This window comes from Micromesistius poutassou (assembly GCF_964030765.1).
Source record: "Micromesistius poutassou genome assembly, chromosome: 24".
Taxonomy (NCBI): domain Eukaryota; kingdom Metazoa; phylum Chordata; class Actinopteri; order Gadiformes; family Gadidae; genus Micromesistius; species Micromesistius poutassou.
The window spans coordinates 6,846,281-6,862,959 of NC_140294.1; the positions used below are offsets into that span (position 1 = coordinate 6,846,281).

General features: G+C 47.3%; 3 protein-coding genes and 1 long non-coding RNA gene across 8 annotated transcripts in view; 1 reads left to right on the forward strand and 3 right to left on the reverse strand.

The window, feature by feature from the left end:
- The window catches only part of LOC311369502 (NLR family CARD domain-containing protein 3-like), a gene marked incomplete at both ends in the record, with an annotated part of 312,051 nt that overhangs the window by 38,033 nt on the left and 257,339 nt on the right, over nt 1-16,679 (forward strand). The window lies entirely within an intron of this gene.
- LOC311369548 (uncharacterized protein) lies at nt 215-1,974 on the reverse strand (the record flags this gene model as incomplete). 4 transcript variants are annotated; one of them, XR_014640134.1, is made up of 5 exons in its annotated part: nt 215-403; nt 1,115-1,179; nt 1,442-1,547; nt 1,678-1,742; nt 1,828-1,950. XR_014640134.1 is itself a non-coding variant. In XM_084487774.1 (5 exons), 4 exons carry the CDS (start codon nt 1,972-1,974, stop codon nt 1,176-1,178), a joined length of 312 nt encoding a protein of 103 aa, XP_084343900.1. In that variant the 3' UTR covers nt 215-403; nt 1,115-1,175. The 4 variants fall into 4 exon arrangements, 1 of the variants encoding a protein (XP_084343900.1); XR_014640135.1 differs by having other exon boundaries at nt 1,442-1,585; XM_084487774.1 differs by having other exon boundaries at nt 1,442-1,537; nt 1,828-1,974.
- Nucleotides 4,546-5,614, reverse strand: LOC311369555. Its single transcript, XR_014640141.1, has 3 exons — nt 5,445-5,614; nt 5,235-5,300; nt 4,546-4,855 (listed from the first exon to the last, which is right to left on the reverse strand). It is a non-coding gene; the product is annotated as an uncharacterized lncRNA (long non-coding RNA).
- On the reverse strand, nt 6,615-14,449 carry LOC311369507 (uncharacterized protein). The gene is made up of 2 exons (XM_084487692.1): nt 6,904-14,449; nt 6,615-6,685 (listed from the first exon to the last, which is right to left on the reverse strand). Exon 1 carries the CDS (start codon nt 12,636-12,638, stop codon nt 7,968-7,970), a length of 4,671 nt encoding a protein of 1,556 aa, XP_084343818.1. The 5' UTR covers nt 12,639-14,449; the 3' UTR covers nt 6,615-6,685; nt 6,904-7,967.

Sequence of the window (16,679 nt, forward strand, 5' to 3'; positions counted from 1 at the left end):
GGTTGGGAGAGGATATGGGAGGGCGGAGGTTAGGGTATAGGGGAGGGGAGAGGTAACCTTACCTCATTAGGGTAACATGCGTGTGTATAATAAAAATGACCATACAACAAGCCACACAACCAGGTCATTTTAAATGATTTTATATCATAAAACATCAGTATACATTTCAACATCTGTGCGCACAGTGAAACAATTCTGGGATGTGATTAAAAAAACAACGGTTCATCATGAGACCATCTGACCCTAACTCTGTCCCTAACACTGAACCATGAGGAACCCGCCAAGGAACCCTTGAGAAACAAGGAACCCTTGACAACCCGTGACTTAAGTCACGTCCTGCGAGGTAGAAGTTGCATCTGAAGTCTCCACCGTCCAGCTCCGACGAGGCGCCGTCGGTGGGTCACTGAAATGTAGCAAGAGGAGAAACACAAATCGTTAGCCTCGTAGCATAATCTACTATGTTGCTAGCCATAGGCCAACAATGTCAATGAGGCTACCAATGTCGATTACACTATGAGGCTACCCATGTCGATTACACTATGAGGCTACCCATGTCGATTACGCTATGAGGCTACCATGTGGATTACACTATGAGGCTACCAATGTCAATTATGCTACAATATCAATTATACTATGAGGCTAATGATATAGATAACTCTATGAGGCTAGCGATGTTGATTATGCTATGAGGCTAACAATACCATTATGCTATGAAGCTAACGATATCCATTATGCTATGAAGCTAACTATATCCATTATGCTAGGAGGCTAACGATGTCCAGCTAGGCGGCTAACCAGATTCCGGGTCTCCCTCCAGATAGGTGGCTCCTCCTCCATCATTTTGTCCATTATTTTTTTAGTTTATATAATTTGTGTTGAAGAAAATACTTTTGTTTTGAGAATTCTACACTAGAAACACAGTGGTAGTAGTTTATTATTCTTTGGACACTTTGTTTAAATAATTCTGAATCAAATCAAATTTTAAACTTCAACATGAAACATGCACACACTTGGGAATTTGTAATTCAGGAATATAGTAAAACATTCTGTGAATTTAACAGCATAGCTTTGGTGGTGAAACGATGTAAAAAAAAAAAAAAAAGTTGGTATTAACCTTCCAAAGACTTGAGCAGTCCCATCGTAGTCCTCGTCTCGCTCCTGGTGGGTCATCAGCTTCATCTGTTCACAATACAAACACACATTAAAAGGGTGATGTCACCAGGTGTGAGTGTGACCAGCTGTTACGTTTTAGTGTCCACCTTGATGTACGCTGGATAAACTATAGTAGTAGCAGCTGATGTGACCTTAATTACTTCAAATCACAGCTTTGGCTAAAATTCACAGAATGAAAAATCTGAAGGAAAAACTAATGAAGACCCTCTACGATCGTTTGAAATAATTAAAAAGAACCTCCAGGTGTCAAGTGTTCGGTTATGGTTACCCTCCGGTCCACAGCCTCCGGTCCAGCCTGGTGCCCCATTCCTGGTCCAGGGGGATCTGGATACCCTCTGGTCCAGCCTGGTACCCCATGCCTGGTCTAGGGGGATCTAGTTACCCTACATTATAATTAAGTGCGAGAAAAGCACTAGACACATAATAATAATAATAATAATAATAATAATAATAATAATAATAATAATAATTATTATTATTATTATCCACCCTGGTGACCCATACCTGGTCCAGTGTGATCTGGTCACCTGCTGGTCCTCAGCCTCTGGTCCACCCTGGTCCAGGAGATCCTGTGAAGTCAGACAGCATCTTTATAGACCTGTGCACAACGCGGTCTCGAATCTAACTACCAACCCCCCCGCTGGAGCCCCTTACCTTGAGCTGGAACGACGATGGAGATCTTGGGGTGCTTTGGTCGTCTTGTTGCAAAATACAGCCAACAGACTTACCTTGAGCAGATCTAGTAGTTTGTTGCTGTTGGTTCATGTACAAATAATTGACTATACATTTCATATCCCCCATTTAGCAAATAATTCCCACCCATAAACAAGGCTGACAACAGTACAAAATAACAAACTTCTCATGCCTTTTGTCTACTTCCTTACTACTCTCTAAAACATCGCATGCACATCGCATGAGTGTTGCCTTACTGATCAGGGTGTGATCTGAGTGACCAGAGATGCATGCTGGGATACTGTGCCATCTGACGCCTACAGTTCTGTAGAGGTTCCCCCTCAGGAGAAACCAAGTTTTCAAAAGGCTGTCGTGACATCAGTTACATGACCTGGAACGTCCGTCAAGACCGTGACAGGGACTCCCCAAGGAGAAACGCCAAAGGGTAGGCTGTGAGGCTCCCCCTCTCGGCGACTAGAATACAACAGCTCTTACAGGAGAGAATCATGGCGCACATTTCAACGTTCCTCTTCATAGACCTTGAAGCCCCAGTGAGGCTTTCTTCACCTCTTCTGAAGAAGAGCACAACTGCAGCTCGACAGGGACGCTAGTTGGGATGTTTCCAAGATGGTTTCCAATTCAGCCCGAGAAATACTTGGATCTCAGGGCAGGAGTACAGGAGATCCAGAGGGCTTGCCAGCAGTCCATCATGTTTAGGTTAGGTAGGGAAGCCACGTTGCAGAATGTTTCATCTTCCATCTTCAGTTAGTTGGTTGGTTTCTCATCCGATTCTGTCCATTCGGAATGCCGTTAGTCCATCATCCATTGTACCAAGTAGCCATTGTCGCTTCCCATTGTTTGCATGATTCAGTCACACTACAAGCCAAGCTGCATGACACTCAAGTCATCCTGTCCAGTGTGTAGAAGGTCGAATTGAGATCCAGATGCTAGATTGCTCCAGGCTCTTGCTGTATTGAACACCCACTTTGTTATCCTCTTTGATTTAGGCCACAGACTTGAGTCATCAGAAACATCCGACCAAATGACACTCAAGGGTGTTTCAGGAAGAGTAGCATCCTCCTATAGCTGAAGATTAAAATGTTCAGGTAATACAAGCCAAGTAGAAGTAGAAAAATTTCCCCTCACACATGTGGTGCCCAGTACCAGGTTAAAGATTGCCCCTCTCACACTTAGTGCCCCATGCCAGGGCAACGATTGCCCCTCTCACACTTAGTGCCAAATGCAAGGTTAAAGATCACCCCTCTCACACTTAATGCCCCGTGCAAAGTCAACAATTGCCCCGCTCACACTTAGTGCCCCATGCCAGGTTAAATATTGCCCCTCACATGAAGTAGTGCCCCATGCCATGCAAAGATTGCCCCTCACACTTAGTACCCCATGACATGCAAAGATTGACCAGTACCAGGTTAAAGATCACACCTCTTTATTTTCAGTTATTAGATTGTGTATTTACACAAACAATGACAATACTCAAAGGAATACAAAGCCAAACAAGAGGAGAGACCAGTGGAGGGTTTGTAGGTCTTTGAGAGAGGAGACCAGCGGTGGCTTTGTAGGTCTTTGAGAGACGAGACCAGTGGAGGGTTTGACGGAGAGACCAGCGCTGGGTTTGACGGAGAGACCAGTGGAGGTTTTGTAGGTCTTTGAGAGACCAGTGGTGGTTTTTAGGTCCTTGAGAGAGGAGAGACCAGCGGAGGTTTTGACAGAGAGACCAGCGCTGGGTTTGTAGGTCTTTGAGACGAGACCAGTGGCGGGATTGACGGAGAGACCAGTGCTGGGTTTGTAGGTCTTTGAGAGACGAGATACCAGTGCTGGGTTTGTAGGTCTTTGCGCCCTGCCCTTCACAAAGAAAAGAGAACTCTTCCCGGGGCTCCCGCCAGCTTCTCCGGGGTCGTTTGCGTTACTGCACTGGACGCCTCGCGGCGCCTATCTCCGCCTCTCCAGATTTGGGAATATGAACCCGACCTGATCGACCGGGGGCGACGGAGGCCATAGCCCCGCAGAGACGAGAGACCAGTGGAGGGTTTGTAGGTCTTTGAGAGGAGAAACCAGTGGTGGGTTTGTAGGTCTTTGAGAGAAGAGAAACCAGTGGTGGGTTTGTAGGTCTTTAAGAAGAGACCAGTGGTGGGTTTGTAGGTACTTGAGAGCGGAGAGACCAGTGGTGGGTTTGTAGGTACTTGAGAGCGGAGAGACCAGTGGTGGGTTTGATGGAGAGACCAGTGGTGGGTTTGACAGAGAGACCAGCGCTGGGTTTGTAGGTCTTTGAGAGAGGAGAGACCAGTGGAGGGTTTGATGGAGAGACCAGTGGTGGGGGGGCTAGGGCTTCAAAGCGTACGGAGGGAAACGTTGGAACGTGCTCCGTGGTTCTCAGGTGCAGGAACCAGGTTGGGTTCTAGTTGCTGAGAGGGACAGCCCTCACATCTCGCCCCCTGGTGTGTCTCCTTGAGGAGTCCCTGTCTCAATCCTGAAGGACGTTCCAGTTCATGTAACTGACGTGACGACGGCCTCTTAAACACTCGGGTTCCCCTGAGGGGGAACGTCTACACAACTGAAGGCCTCAAACAGCGCAGAACCCTCGCATGCATCTCTGGTCAGTCAGTCACACACCCTTATCAGTAGGACAACACACATGGGATGTGATGCAATGATGAGGAATGTAGTAGGAAAGTGGACGGATAAAGTATCTTCTAGGGACGAATGAGAGGCATGAGAACACGAGAGAGAGAGAGCGAGAGAGAGCGAGAGAGAGAGAGAGAGCCTACGTGGGGCGGGGCAGGGCCTACGTGGGGCGGGGCAGGGCCTACGTGGGGCGGGGCAGGGCCTACGTGGGGCGGGGCAGGGCCTACGTGGGGCGGGGCCTGAGAACTAGTTCAAACTAAACGCTGTCAGCCCACAGCATTAAAAGAAAATGTTGTGACTTACAGTTCGCAGTTTCTTCTTCTTCGTGGTTCGATCGTGATACTCACAGAATCTGTTTCTTCTTCTTGAGCTGTGAAGGAGAGCAACGAGATTAGTTTTACGGCTTGTGTGTGTGGCTGTGTGTGTGTGTGTGTGTGTGTTTTAATTAGTGATTAATCCAATAAATCCAAATAAGTTATTAAAATAAGTTATTTTTCCCATCTAACTACGACGGTAACCGAGTGCGGAGTCATTGTGTGACGTCATGGCCCCGCCCCCCTACGTCTTCCGCCGCCAACTCCGTCATGGAGTCATTGATAAATATCTGCAGCCGCGTCACCCGGCGAAAAATTAACCCAATTAAAAACAGCTTACGACGACATACATCCAGAACTACTATTATTCAACTTATCAAGTAGGCCTAGAGTAAAAAACAATTAAGATAAATTATAAATAAGTGTCCTACTCACAGCAGGTCCGGATGTAGCGGGCCGTTTTACTTCAAAAAGTGTTCGTTAATTAACCCGACGGTCAACCTGGAAAACAAAAGGACCAGACGGATCATTAGTTACTTTTATAACTTCAACCGGACGTTTCTAACCATGTTTCGGTTAAACTACTAAAATAACGTCAATATTAACCGTGTAATGGAGACGGCTCAGCGTCTTTTTCAATCTAACCTGTGGTGGAGCCAACAGCTGACGGAGCGCGAGCAGCAGCAGCACAGTGAGGCTCAATGGAGACGCAGCGCGATCCGCACCGAGACCCGCGAAATAATCAGCGAATAATCAGCGGAACTACATGCAGGTGTGCGCCGCCATAGATATATGTGTGTGTGTGTGTGTGTGTGTGTGTGTGTGTGTTGAGCGGGGGTGGGAGTGGGTGGGTGGGTTTGGGTTACAAACTGTGGGTGTGTGTTTGGGTTTGTGTGTTTAAAAGGTGAACGATATGTGGATGAGTGGGAATAAATGGTATATATTATGTGGATGTGTGAGTGTGGTTTAAAACCATATGGAGTAGAGGAATACTGTTACTACCAGGAATTGTATGCTGATTGAAGTATGAAATTAAACCGTATGATGGTGTATTTCCTTTTGATGAAAATAATAAAAAAGAATAAATAAAAAAATGCCTAATGTGTAACATAACTAATTAACTATAACTGTATTGATACAATTACTATTATAGAACATAAAAAAATAGAACACAACTTACTTAACTTAAATATGCAAATTACAACATTTGGGCAAATTATGCAACTATGAAAGTCTTTATAGTTGCATTTGTTTATTCACAAAATAGAAATGCTATAACGGCATAAAAAATAATAAAATCAATCAGCTCAGATATTTATTGTCAAAGTGATGAACTTATCAAAACGTACAGAAATCCAAATGACACTAAATGTTTCAAATGACATTAATAAAATAATACATTATATTGTTACTTTAATATTCTTATATTGTATATTTGAACAGTGTTCCAATATATTAGTCAAACATTTACATGTATTAAATCTATATCTGTACATATTTTATACAAACAAAAACAAGGCGATGACATTATAGTCATACATCAAATATCCGTACAGTCACACCCAATTCATAAAGAAGACATTTATTGCCTGTTACACAATGCATGGACAAACAAATAAAAAAAAAGAATCGATTGTATTTATTTAATCAAAGCAATCAGTACATTTCCCCCCCCCCAAAAAAAAAATAATATAGATTGCATTTCATATCAAAATACTAATAATAGTAATTATTCAAATAATAATTATAAATTGAGCTTGTTCTCTTTTAAACGGAGCGGTGTGAACTTCTTGGGAGGGCTAGTGAACATGTGTTGATGACCTTGACCTCTCTGAGCCTAGGGTCAGAGGGGAGGGCTAGTGAACATGTGTTGATGACCTTGACCTCTGAGCCTAGGGTCAGAGGGGAGGGCTAGTGAACATGTGTTGATGACCTTGACCTCTGAGCCTAGGGTCAGAGGGAAGGGCTAGTGAACATGTGTTGATGACCTTGACCTCTGAGCCTAGGGTCAGAGGGAAGGGCTAGTGAACATGTGTTGATGACCTTGACCTTTGACCCTAGGGTCAGAGGGGAGGGCTAGTGAACATGTGTTGATGACCTTGACCTCTGAGCCTAGGGTCAGAGGGGAGGGCTAGTGAACATGTGTTGATGACCTTGACCTCTCTGACCCTAGGCTACGGTCACCTGGCTCCTGTCCCTTCGTAGTATGGGCTCTCCTCCAGTACCTCCTCGATGACCGCCTGAAACGGACCAGAACCAACCGTCACCGCTTCAAACCGGATCAATCACACAGGGACCAGAAAGAACGATTCTGACCAATTGTTACGAACCAAACCTTGGGTCACACCCCGGACCGAGTAACACAAACTGAAATTCAGGGCTTACGTTGAAAACAGACGTTTTATTTCGTAGACGCTGCCTTGTACATGGCGGGACGGTTATTAAATCAACGAAAGGAAAGATAATAAAACAGAAAGAAAACCCTAACTAACCCTAACTCTGGGGGACCCTAAATTGTCCTACTCAGAAAATAAAAGGGGATGTGAATTAGTCGGGACCTATACCTACTCTGCTCTAACCTAACCTAAAAACGTGAAAACAACCATCTCCAACCAACAACGTATAAAGTAAGTGAAAAGCAATAATGTTCCCACATGGGAAAGAACGGTGCGGGACCGCAAATTACTAACACAAAAGAAACTTGTTCACACATGAACGATCGGTGCCGGCGTGGCACCGCGGACTTCCTTGTATCACGACGGGGAAAACCAGTATGCGTGCGGGACCAGAAACGAATCCCTCTGCAGTCTGGGCTGGGCGGTCTTTATAGGCGACGTCACGCCGCGGCGGGAACAACCAGCCTATAGGGAAAAACGCATGCAGAACAGCGCAGCTGCGCAAAATCTCATACTTGTCCTTATAGGAACGTAACACCCCCACCCTTAAGAAAATAAATTGGGGGTTATAGTTTGTAAATTCAAGGTGAATATTTACAAAAATACAAATATACACAAATGTACATAATGGGAACGAAAAACAACGAACTATGCGTTCGGCAATGTCGCAACACGCGACTGAGCGATAGAAAATAAAAATAAAAACGGTTAACATGTGTACTTTTTTTCAAAACACACATTAACAAACAATTTATTTACACTCATGCAGACGCTAAACCCTAGACAGGGCATCTGCCACCACATTATCGCGCCCCCGAATGTGTCTAATCTCGAGGTTGTGCCCCTGCAGAATCAAACTCCACCGCATTAAACGCTGATTGTTGTTGCGCATGCGGTCGAGGAAGACAAGAGGGTTGTGGTCAGTGAAGACCAGCACAGGACGTACAGCACCCCCAACATATACCTCGAAATGTTGGACGGCCAACACGAGCGCCAGGGCTTCCTTCTCTATCGTAGAGTAAGCACGCTGGTGTAAATTAAACTTGCGCGAAAAGAAACACACGGGATGTTCAAACCCTTCCTCGTCCTGCTGCATGAGAACAGCTCCTGCTCCCAAATCACTGGCATCGACAGCGATAGAAAAAGGCAAATTAAAGTTAGGAGCGGAAAGAACGGGCGCAGTGGTCAACAAAGCCTTAACAGACTCGAAGGCGCCTTGACTCCGTGGAGTCCACTTGAAAACCACCTTCGAGCTGAGCAAGTCAGTGAGGGGAGAGGCAACTGCAGAGAAGTTCTTACAGAAAGAACGGTAATAGCCTACCATGCCGAGAAAACGGCGCAGTTCGCGACGAGTGGTAGGAGGAGGATAGTCCAGGATGGCCTCGACCTTTGACTGGACAGGGCGCACTTGCCCGCGACCCACGACTTTCCCCAGATAGGTAACCGTAGCCTGACCGAACTCGCATTTAGCGAGGTTGACCGTGAGGTTCGCGTCAGAGAGCCTGCGGAACACAGTGGAAAGGTGTGCGAGATGTGAAGGCCAGGTGGGGCTGTAAATCAGCAGGTCGTCTAAATAGGCCTCACAGTTGGGTACGCCATCGAGGACACAGTTGATGAGCCTCTGGAATGTTGCCGGGGCATTGCGGAGTCCGAAGGGCATTACTGTGTACTGTAGGAAGCTGTCTGGCGTCACAAAAGCTGATATTTCCTTAGCACGGGGTGACAAGGGAATCTGCCAGTAGCCTTTAAGTAAATCAATTTTGCTTACAAACACCGCGGAGCCAAGGCGGTCAACACAATCATCAATGCGGGGCAACGGGAAACTATCGGGTTTTGTAACGGCATTTACCTTTCGGAAATCGGTACAAAACCGCACTGAGCCATCGCTCTTGGGCACCAGCAAGCACGGCGAGCTCCATGGGCTACAACTTGCTTCGGCAATGCCGTGATCCTTCATGAACTTCACCTCGCCCTGCAACAAAACCCTTTTTTGAGGATTAGTGCGATAGGGATGCTGCTTAATTGGGTCAGAAGAACCAACATCGATGTCATGTACCGCCGCCGTTGTCTGGCGTGGCACATCGGGAAACAGATCCTTATTTTCGTTAAACAGAGAAATTAAATCGTCACGTTGTGATTCACTCAAACCAACAAAAAATGAATTAAGGTCGTTGAGGACCTGAGAATTCCTCATTCTCCCTTCAACAACTTCCACCGACGGAACGCGACCCTCGTCTTCCAACGGGGAAGCGACCGCGAGCGACGCAACGACTTCAGCACCACGAGGAGTAGACAGCGCCACTGCCCCCCCGCGATCGTCGCCACTGATCTCAGCGCAGCGCGGAGATTCTAATTTGGGAGCTGCTGAGCTTTCCTCACGACCACGGTACGACTTCAAACGATTTACATGACATAAAGTCGTCTTTCTCCTGCGATCAGGAGTAGAGAGTACGTAGTTGAGATCACCTACACGTCGTTCGATGCGATAAGGACCGCTGTAGCGGGCCTGCAGAGCAGAGCCCATCAAAGGTATTAACACAAGCACCTCATCACCAGGTTGGAAAGTACGAGAGACCGACTTCTCATCATATCTCCTCTTCATTCGCTGTTGACAGGCGCCCAGATTTGCTCTGGCCAACTGGCAAGCACGACCGAGCCGGGAGCGCATTTTCGAAACGTAGTCAGAGAGACCCTCGTACGTTTTTGTCTCCGACAGCCACGACTCTTTTAGCAACTTCAGCGGCCCGCGAACAGTGTGTCCGAAAACAAGCTCTGCAGGACTAAACCCCAGACTCTCCTGCACTACCTCTCGCACGGCAAAAAGAGCGAGCGGTACCCCCTCATCCCAGTCACGCTCGAACTCGAGGCAGAACGTCTTTAGCATATTCTTGAGCGTTAGGTGGAATCTCTCGAGTGCGCCTTGGCTTTGGGGGTGATAGGCGCTGGATTTTACGTGTTTGACGGAGAGCTGTCGCATAGCCTCAGCAAACACATGGGACATGAAGTTAGTGCCACGGTCCGTCTGGACGGTCTTCGGGAGACCGAAGAGGGAAAAAAACCACAGCAGGGCCTTGATGATGACAGGAGCCGTGATTCTACGCAGTGGAATTGCCTCGGGAAAGCGTGTAAGACTACACATGATTGTCAGCAACCACTGGTTACCAGATTTGGTTTTAGGCAACTGGCCGACACAGTCCAGAATTACGTGCTCGAAAGGCTCCGACGCAACAGGAATTGGTTGCAACGGCGCAGGTGGAATGACCTGATTAGGTTTACCTGTGATTTGGCACGGATGACATGTTTTACAATACCGAACTACGTCTCGTTTAAGACCTGGCCAGAAGAAATGGCGTAAAATTCGGTCAGTTGTTTTATTTACGCCGAGATGACCCGCAAAGTGATGGTCATGAGCGAGACTCAGAACTTCATCACGGAAGGACGCAGGGATCACGATCTGATACAGAACTCTCCACTCATCTTGCGCTGAGGCCGTAAGAGGCCTCCACTTGCGCATTAAGACTCCATCTCTCAGGAAATAGCCATGAGGCGACTGCTCAATGTCCTCCTCGGACATAATTTCAGAAAAGAGCGTCGCCAGAGAAGGGTCATTTTTCTGTTCCTTGCCAAGCAGATCTCGGTCCACAGACAGTTTAGGAACAGCAGCATGGGACGACAGTGACTCAGCAGTCTGAGGGACAACACTATCGTGAATGAGTGAGGGACGAGCCATAAAGGAATCGCTAAGATCGATGATCGCATCGCGTTGCTCCTGACTAGAAGTCGCTTTAACGTCTCTCGCCATGGCACGCGTAACGACGCTAGATGCGAAAACCTCAGGGAAATTAACGGAAAGGTCATCACTTGTTAATGTTTTCGAGGACACATGAGACACGATAGGGCCAGGTAAAACTTTGCCACCACAGACATCGTTACCAAGTAGCATGGCTACATTTGCGATAGGCAGAGAGGGACGTATACCCACGGTAACAGTGCCAGTAACCAAGTCCGATTGGAGGGAAATCTCATGCAGAGGGACATTAACGAAACCCATTTCAAAACCACGCACAAGAACGCTGCAGCCGGTAGACGTCTTGTCGCAGAAAGGCAACACATTCTCTAGTATGAAGCTTTGTGAAGCCCCAGTATCACGCAAGATTTTAATCGGTACGCGCACACTAGGGTCACCGGGTAGGGACACAAAACCGTCCATTATGAAAGGCGCAAAACAGGGATTTCCACCATCGGTGTCTTCCTGAGGAAGAGGCGGTTTCGCTACACACAATCCGACCTCTGTGTTAAACGAAGCTGCCCTGTTCTTGTTCCTCAACTTAAAGCACTCCGAAACAACGTGACCCCGCTTTTTACAATAACCGCAGGTCGGGCTGGTAGATTTAAATACCGACGCGCGAGGTGAAAAGTGGGAAGAATCAGGCACGGCTTGTTTCGTAGTCCTAAAAACAGTTGGATGGCTGGAAATGTTTGGTGGGGGTTTAGAAACAGAGGGAACACGCTTGTGCGTAAGCACATACTCGTCAGCGAGCACCGCTGCACCAGCCGGCGTAACCTCCTTATGCTCACTAATATGAGTTGCGACTGATGTTGGCAGACAATTCTTAAAGTCCTCCAGAATGATCAAATCCCGAAGGGCTTGGAAGGTTGTCACTTCCTGCGAGTTCAACCAGCGATCGCAGAGCATTTCCTTCTCTCGAACGAACTCTACGTACGAGAGGGCCTCCGGTTTTTGATAGCCGCGGAACTTCTGCCGATACGCCTCTGGCACCAGGGAATACATACGCAGAACAGCCTGCTTGACCTTCTCGTAGTCCGCTGCATCTTCAAGAGGCAGCGCAGAGTAAGCCTCCTGCGCCTTCCCTTTAAAAACGCACTGGAGCGTCATGGTCCAAACCTCCCTAGGCCATTTCAGGGTCGTAGCTACCCGCTCGAAATGCGCAAAGAATTTGTCAACCTCATCCTCACGAAAAGGTGGAACGACACGGATATTACGGGTAACGTTGAATTGTCCCGACTTAAAGTGGATATCAGCCTCACGAGCCTTGAGATCCATTTCTTTAAGCCGTAACGCTTGATTAAATTCGAGTTCCTTCAAACGTAACTCGTGCTCTCTATCCCTAATATTTTTCTCTCGCTCCCACTCAAGTTCCATTTCTCTCAACTGCAGACGTTTTAACTCCAGTGAAACTTCACTAGGGGAAAGAGGCTGAACGTTACCTCGTGTAGGTGACGTAGGTTCGTCAACAGGCACTTTCCCAAACACTCCACGGTCCCGCAGGTGATTGATGAGCCCCTCTTGGAGCACAGCCTTGGAAGGGCTACCACTCACTTGAAGTTTGTAGTGGCCAGCAACCGTAACAAGGTCATCACGCGTAATCAAAAATAGAGCCTCCTCCGTAGGAGCAAGGGTAAACGCGTGTAAATCAAACATAACTGCGAGGAAAAAACCTGATCGCTAACAGGCAAAACTAATGTGTGAAAAGCCCAGAACTACAGCATAGTTCAAACAAAGGGTGACCACAGCAAACTAAATGTGCACAATGCACAGTGCGACCACCACAAAAAAAAGATTTTCACTCCAGGAAAATCGGATCGTTCAAAACTCACTAATGGTTCAAAGACCGGCTACGAGCCCCCATTATGTTACGAACCAAACCTTGGGTCACACCCCGGACCGAGTAACACAAACTGAAATTCAGGGCTTACGTTGAAAACAGACGTTTTATTTCGTGGACGCTGCCTTGTACATGGCGGGACGGTTATTAAATCAACGAAAGGAAAGATAATAAAACAGAAAGAAAACCCTAACTAACCCTAACTCTGGGGGACCCAAATTGTCCTACTCAGAAAATAAAAGGGGATGTGAATTAGTCGGGACCTATACCTACTCTGCTCTAACCTAACCTAAAAACGTGAAAACGACCATCTCCAACCAACAACGTATAAAGTAAGTGCAAAGCAATAATGTTCCCACATGGGAAAGAACGGTGCGGGACCGCCAATTACTAATGCAAAAGAAACTTGTTCACACATGAACGATCGGTGCCGGCGTGGCACCGCGGACTTCCTTGTATCACGATGGGGAAAACCAGTATGCGTGCGGGACCAGAAACGAATCCGTCTGCAGTCTGGGCTGGGCGGTCTTTATAGGCGACGTCACGCCGCGGCGGGAACAACCAGCCTATTGGAAAAAGGCATGCAGAACAGCGCGGCTGCGCAAAATATCATACTTGTCCTTATAGGAACGTAACACACACACACACACACACACACACACATTGCTTTTGCGTCAGTGTCTCTAGGGCAGTTCTCGCTCTCTCGCTCTCTCTCTTTTACTCTCTCTGTCTCTCTCTTTTTTTCTCCCTCGGTCTCTTTCTCTCGCATCTTTCCCTCCCCCCCGTCTCCCCCTCCTCCCCCTCCTCCTCCCCCCGTCTCCCCCTCCTCCCCCTCCTCCTCCCCCCGTCTCCCCCTCCTCCCCCCGTCTCCCTCTCCCCCTCCTCCCCCCCGTCTCCCTCTCCCCCTCCCCCTCGTCTCCCTCTCCTCCTCCCCCCCGTCTCCCTCCCCCTCCTCCCCCCCGTCTCCCTCTCCTCCTCCCCCCCGTCTCCCTCTTCCCCTCCCCCCCGTCTCCCACTCCCTCTCCTTTTTATGGGGCTTCCTAAAAGTTGATGATGATGAATCATGAAAGGAAGAGACTTTAAGGATCTCCCATAGGGTTAGCTAAGCAGCTTTTATTAAGATCTCATTTTTAATTTGAAATGTATATTAAATACCTATTGATGGTAAATCACATGTTTTTTTATGCAACTATATATTTGTAATTTTCAGACATAAACATGTTTGTTCTATGGACTATGATATCATCATTGTTGTCCTAATCAGATTTTATATTTCATTCATAATAACCAAGAGGTCTATGGGATAATGTTGCATGTTGTAAATGACTTTAAACTGAATCTTGATTCCTTTTGTTCTGTTGGGAACCAAACGGCCGCAGAACATGTTCAGTTATTAAAGATACGTGCACACCTGTTTATGATTAGTAAAGTCTGCAGCTTCTATTGTTTCAGTCCTTGTGTTTATTGTGTACATGTAAGGGACCATTTTTCTGTTGTATTTGTTCATGAAGCATAATGATAATAAACAACTCAGTGGATCAACTGAATGTTCTCGTGTGTTCAGCCCATCATCATTCTCCTTTTATTACTAAATAATGTTACATAAGAGCCTTAAGAATAATAATATATTAATCAGAAAAGATAAATAAAACAACAAATGTTTTAGTCTCTCTCTGCCCCCCCCCCCACCTCACCACGGTAACACCCCCCCCCACCACGGTAACACCCACCCCCCCCCCCCCCCCCCCCCACGGTAACACCCCCCCCCCTTACCACGGTAACCCCCCCCACCACGTTAACACCCCCCCCCCCCACCACGGTAACCCCCCCCCACCACGGTAACACCCCCCCACCACCCGACCCACCACGGTAACCCCCCCCCACTACGGTAACACCCCCCCCCCCCCACGGTAACACCCCCCCCCCCACAGTAACACCCCCCCCCCCCACGGTAACACCCCCCCTCACCACGGTAACACCCCCCCCCCCCCCCCCCCCACCACGGTAACCCCCCCACCTCACCACGGTAACCCCCCCCCCCATCATTCCCACCCCCCCTGAGTGAAGGACCACCTTGGCTGTTCTACCGTCTGCTTAAGGTCGGTAAAGTGTTCTTATGATGCTCCTGCCGCTGTGCAGGCTCTCTTTGGTCATGGTTATAATATTTATATTGTGGAGCCCACGGGTTCATTTACTAAGTTACGTTTCTTGTTTGTGTCACAGATCTGGTAGTGCGCCATGCAGCCAAGCAGGATCAGCACCTTGGAGAGTTCTATTCATTTTGGTTTTGGAGTGCGGCCTTCACTGAGTCAATGTGTGTGTGTGTGTGTTCTTCAACTTGAAGTTATTTATTGTTACGTTCAGTAAAAGTTCTTTATTTTTACATTAAGTTCAAATTGTTACGTTTGGCTGTTAGGCTGTCGATAACGCGTCCCGTTATTGTTACGTTAGGCTTTAGTCCGGCGTCAATAATAAATGGTCTTGATCAGAAATAAACCTCCATTCCGTGTGTGTGTGATCTGTCCGTTGCTGAATAAGGTTCTATAGCTGCTTTGGCATGTTGGTGGTCAACATGTCTGTAGTGTAAAACGTTCTAAAACGGGTGTCAAATGTTGCTGGCCGTATTACTACGTAAACCATGAATGTTGCGCATCATTTATTATGACGTCATTATATATACTTTCTCTCAGCAACCCCAACTCAAACTGACTTCCCGCGTCCCTGACAACTGCCTCAATAATCAAGGAGAAGAAGAAGAAGACTCCCTTTGTGTGTCTTTGTGTTCCTTCAATATGTGTTGTATACATTTGGGTGAACACAGATCTCCTCACACTCCTCTTTTCAAAACAAGGGTCCATTTTGTTAGCAGTGACGCGCGTAGGAGGACGGTCTGACGGAGCCTCAGGGGCCGTCTGGCTCCAGGACGCCTACGGGTTAGACAGGGGACACCTGGCATCCAACCCACAACCTTTAGAGCAGGCAGTCACACACCCCCCAGACCACTGGACTGTTGTGGTGTCTGTGTGTCTCTGACCTCCACCCCCTCCACCCTCAGGGTCTGTCAGGGCACCCCCAGCCCCGCTGCAGGGGGGCTCTGCTGGGGGCCGTCTACCGGAGCGACCGGCTGGAGGTGGACCTCCTGAACGCTGACATCACCGCGCACACGCACGCTGCCAGCACCCAGAGCAAGGTGCTGGAGGACGGGTGGTAGGTGGGTTATAGACGGTGGTCGGTGGGTTATAGACGGTGGTAGGTGGGTTATAGACGGGTGGTAGGTGGGTTATAGACGGTGGTAGGTGGGTTATAGACGGTGGTAGGTGGGTTATAGACGGTGGTAGGTGGGTTATAGACGGTGGTAGGTGGGTTATTTTTTTATTTTATTATTTTTTTTTTTTTGGAATATTATCTAATGAATATATTTTTATTTTATTTTATCCCACATAGAACACACATATAACAAACTACAGAAATGGGGGAAATAAAAAAGGTGGAACAGCACGCAGACAAACATAATAGACAAAGAAATACAAAAACAAACAAAAAAAAGAAAAGAAAAAAAAAAAAAAAAAAAAAATTTATAAGATTACCACAGATTACCTGTACATCTTTCAGTTACTAAGAGTCATTCAATCATTTGTGAAAAAAGATAAATAAAAAACTACTACAGCCGTACAGTTTACATGATAGAAAATAGTTAAGGGGGAAAAAAAAAAAAAAAAAAAAGAGTAAGAGGAGGGGAGTGTAGCCTACCCAGCCACCACCTCTATGAAGGAGCGCCAAGTCCTGTGGAAGCTCTCCTCAGAGCCCCGCAGAGTAAATCTCAGTTTTTCCAACGCTAGTTGTTGCATGGCATCTCT

Bases quoted from the DNA above. Each gene is read 5' to 3' on its own strand.
- LOC311369507 (XM_084487692.1), bottom strand. From the start codon at position 12,638: ATGTTTGATTTACACGCGTTTACCCTTGCTCCTACGGAGGAGGCTCTA.